General features: G+C 34.5%; 1 protein-coding gene across 4 annotated transcripts in view; it reads right to left on the bottom strand.

The window, feature by feature from the left end:
- Positions 1 to 4,552, bottom strand: part of LOC107662216 (exportin-T) — a 32,022-nt gene that overhangs the window by 17,307 nt on the left and 10,163 nt on the right. For all 4 annotated transcript variants that reach the window (XM_016452149.1, XM_016452151.1, XM_016452150.1 and 1 more), the window contains 4 exons: positions 3,662 to 3,786; positions 2,880 to 3,024; positions 1,122 to 1,241; positions 935 to 1,029 (listed from right to left, as the gene is read on the bottom strand). In XM_016452149.1, the coding sequence (XP_016307635.1) occupies positions 935 to 1,029; positions 1,122 to 1,241; positions 2,880 to 3,024; positions 3,662 to 3,786 (485 nt within the window). The remainder of the gene's footprint in view (positions 1 to 934; positions 1,030 to 1,121; positions 1,242 to 2,879; positions 3,025 to 3,661; positions 3,787 to 4,552) is intronic.

Genomic DNA, 4,552 nt, shown 5'->3' with positions numbered 1-4,552 from the left:
GGAACAACACGAGGGTGAGTAATTAATGACAGAATTTTCATTTTTGGGTGAACTAACCCTTTAAATATGTTTTAATAACATGTAGAGGTTGAACAACAATAAATTCACTATGAATGAATCATGCCGGTGTATATTTGCACATGACATCTAGTTGTTTGAGGCTGATTAAGTAAAAGAATTTAATCAAGAACAAATCAAGTAACTGCAATTCAGACACATAAATTAGCTCTTTAAAATGATGAAAGCACATATCACTAGACCATATATCTGAATGTTGTTTTTGCTGCTTTTCGCCATCATTTGATGAGTATCATATATATATATATATATATATATATATATATATATTTTAATGTTCTGATAAATTAATTAAATTAATAAAAACAGTTGATAACTTGTGGTTTCAGTCTAATAAACATTAAAAATTAGGGTACTGTAATTTATATATATATATATATATATATATATTTTAATGTTCTGTAATTGTCAATAAATTAATAAAAACAGTTGATAACTTGTGGTTTCAGTCTAATAAACATTAAAAATTAGGCTTTCAATTGTACTGTAATGTTGAATGGTTATAATTACTCATTCTCAGAAATTGAATTGGAAAAACTGGAAAAAAAAGTTTAATAGAGGCATTAGTATTCATTCATAGTACTTATTAAAAAGATGCAATTAAACAAATATTCAAAATAGACCGTCTTTGTTGTTTCTAAATTAATTGGAGATCTAATTAGAATTAAGTGTGAAAATATATTTATGATTACAAATTATATTTGTATTTATTAGTTGTGATTATTTACAGAACGCAGCCCTGTATAAAAATAACAAAAAAGGGTTATATAAAAATAAGTGAGGATTAATTGCAAATATTATAAATTGACCCTTTCACCCAGTGTGTGTGCATGTATGTAGTTGTAGAGTAACTCACTGCAGGGTTTTGATGAAGCGTGAGAACAGGTAAGCCACACGACTGCGCACCTTTGGACTGCTGTGCCTCAGGCCACGATGATCTAAAAACGCCATCTAAACCAAACACACAAAATCTCTCGAAACTCAGCTTTTACAGGTCAAACTAAATCTGACTGCATCATTTCTCACAGGCTTCAAACACTCACCAAGACACTGGGAATATGCTGCGGCTCGACCAGGAAAAATGTATCATAACGGACGACGGTCTCGAAGAACTCCAGAGTCACAGAGGAATGCTGATACTCGCTCACGCCACAGGAGACTAGCTACACAAACACACAACATCATGATGTACATGCTACTTTGTGCTTATAACACTATTTGTATTCAATCTAGAGCTGGGCAATATGGCCAAAAATATTAACGTGATTTTTTTTCCATATCATATGATTTTGATATCTATCATGATATTCATTTACCTTTAATGGGGAAAGAAACGCTTTCCCACATTTGTTAGACCTTGAAAATGAATTTAAACAACTTTTTTGTTCACAATTAAACTCGACAGATTAGCTGCCTTTTAAAGGGGTCATATGATGCAATTTCATTTTTTCCTTTCTCTTTCAGATGTGTCCGGCACATTTTATGGAGGACTGTTTACTGATCCTGGGAGAGTAACGTTAGACTAAAATGCCGGCAGTTCTGATTCACGTAAGTACGTTTTAATTTAAAGGAGAGTAGCACTTGTTGTTTGTCATTTCTCTGATTACAAATGCAGACATGGTTTTATGTTTATGCGGCGCAATGCAACGCAACGCGTAAAACGACAGTATAAGTCATTATAATCAGTAATTATGTCCCCACTGGATGCAACAAATGCCTCGTTTATAATGGGTTTTAATGTTTATGTCTCGTCGCTCCGGCCGGACACGGCATCATCACAGTATGGTGAGGGGCGTAACATTTCCGTCACACGCTTGAGGTATTCGGCCAATCACAACGCACTGGATAGCTGGCCAATCAGAGCACACCTCGCTTTTCAGACCGATAAGCTTTGTAAAAATCAACGCGTTTCAAAAAGGCGGGGCATAGAGGAGAAACAATAATATACAGTATGTGGAAAATAATGCGTTTTTTTTTACTTTAAACTGCATAAACACATTTCATTACACCAAATACACAAAATAATGTTCTTTTTAGCAGCATCATATGACCCCTTTAATATAGGACAAAATTAAATCAATTGCATTTTTCCCTTAAATTCTGGGTTTCCAATTAATTTTTGTGCTTTATGATTTAATCCAAATGTATCATGTATTGAAATTAATTTAATCAGTCTTTTGAAATGTAATCAAATTAAAAATGTAATTAATTTACCACAAAACATTGCACTTTTATTTTTTGTCAAATAAGATGCTGAGCAAAAGACATGTATGAATGAAAAAAAATGGGATGGAAAAAATCTTGTTCTGTGATATTCCTTAAAAATTAAAATATTGCTTTGAGAAGTACATTTTAGTATACAACAGTGATAAAGATCTGTCATGTTAAACCGAGCTTTTATTTTGGCGGTTTGTCATGAAGATCTTTGAGTTTCAGTGTATTTAACAGTAGTTTTCCTCAAAGTAAACAATGTAAAGCTGGTGAAGTGACTCTCAGAGCAGCTCTGAAGGTGAAGTTCATGTGTTCATGTCCTCATGTATTGAGACGCAGACGCTGAAAACACGGCGAGTGTCACGTGCGATCGAGTTTGTGTGTAGTAGAAAAAAACATGCCACTCATTCACACAGAAATCAGTTATTAGCCACATGCACTGACTGGCTGCGGTCGCTTTGATTTCTGCTGTTAGATTAATCCTGCTGATAGTTAATCATCATCGACATAAAATCTCGATATATCGCTTATTGCCTAGCCCTAGTTCAATCGGTCTTTTCATTCAGAGAAATGATGAATGTTATTCTCACCGTTCTCATCATGGACTGCAGCGTGCTGGTTTTCGTGGTGTCTCCAGAGAAATGCGCTCCGTGAGACGCAGGAAGAGCTTCACCCAGCATATACAGCAGCCTGATGGCCACCTCCACCTCCATGAACTGCACCGTCTGCCAATTCCTGCGCGCACACACACACAGAAATCAACGATAACATGCATTAGATGGGCTTTCAAGTTTATGATTTGTTAAAGGGGTCATCGGATGCCCATTTTCCACAAGCTGATATGATTCTTTAGGGTCTTAATGAAAAGTCTGTAACATAGTTTGGTTAAAATTTCTCAATGGTAGTGTAAAAAACACCCTGTCAAAAACAGCTCTTTTCAGAGACGCCAGGCCAGTCTGTGCTGAAACACTACTGTCAATCAAACTATCGTGGGAGGGGCATCTGAGATCGGTTCGATTTGAGAAAGGGGTAAAGATTTTAGTAGATAAAAAAATAAAAAAAAACACCGGGTGGATTTTTATCATTATAGGGTGGTTGTGTACACACACTGCCAACACATTTCAGTTCAAACAGCTTGTAAAAGTGCATGTAGCATCCGATGGCCCCTTTAAATGTGTTTAATATGAGCTCAGGGTTGTGATGTTTCAACCGTGAAGACATCTGAACAACCTGTTTTGCAGGTTCGTGGAGTTAACGAGTGCTGAACACTAAAGCGCGTCTATGTACTACATCAAACTCTCATCTCAAAAGAACAAGGAAAACACTGTTTTCTGTGATATTTCTCAGCGTGCTGAGCAGTTTTGTGTCTTACTGCATGGTGGCGTTGAAGACTCTGTGCACAGCTTCCAGCAGAAGCTCAGGAGAGACTTGAGCCAGTCGGTCCAGCAACATCTTTAACTGTTTTCTGTATTCAACAAACATGGCCTCATCCTCGCCCTGAGAGAAACAAACAGACTGTATTTTAGATTAGGCCTGCACGATTAATCATAATAAAACCGAAATCGCAATATGGCTTAGTGCGATTGTAAAATCGCAAAAGATGCAATTTAATTAAATATATGTGCTGCGTGTTTCAGAAGTCGCTTTAATGTGAATTTGGGAACACAACACGAGCACTCCATCTTCCCATATATTCGTATTAACAAAAGACAACAAACAAAAACTAGTTTTAAGGGCTAGTTAGGCTTCCTGCAGTTTCTGTCAAAATACTTATTGACTTTATTTCAATAAAAAAAGTTTTTTTTTTTCTCATATCAGCATCAAAGGCATTGCAAATTCAAAAGTAACAAGATTTAAAATCGCAATAACAATTAAATTGCATACTATAATATTAATAAAAAAAATTTTTAACAAACAAAAATAATTATAAACAATCTTTCAATTTCATATTTGACAAAAATTCTAACAATTTACCAGGAGAACTTTTTTGTCCATTACTGTAATTTATGATTAAAACCATTTCCTAATTTCATTTAAAGCAGGACACTCTAATAAAATGTTGTACGGTCAAGAAAGACTTACAAAAAAACAAAACACATTTCTTCCCCTTTCTTACGTCAAAATAAAGTTAGATGCTTTAAGATTTTAAGACAGCTATAAATATTAGTTTATATATAAACTATAAAATTAAGATAAAAATATTATATTTGTTTTATTTTATTATTTTCCTAAATGCTTGATTGTAAAATTTAACTGTAAAAAA

Source organism: Sinocyclocheilus anshuiensis, unplaced genomic scaffold (assembly GCF_001515605.1).
Source record: "Sinocyclocheilus anshuiensis isolate Anshui unplaced genomic scaffold, SAMN03320099.WGS_v1.1 scaffold1543, whole genome shotgun sequence".
Lineage (NCBI taxonomy): Eukaryota > Metazoa > Chordata > Actinopteri > Cypriniformes > Cyprinidae > Sinocyclocheilus > Sinocyclocheilus anshuiensis.
This window is presented reverse-complemented; position numbering and strand designations above follow the sequence as displayed.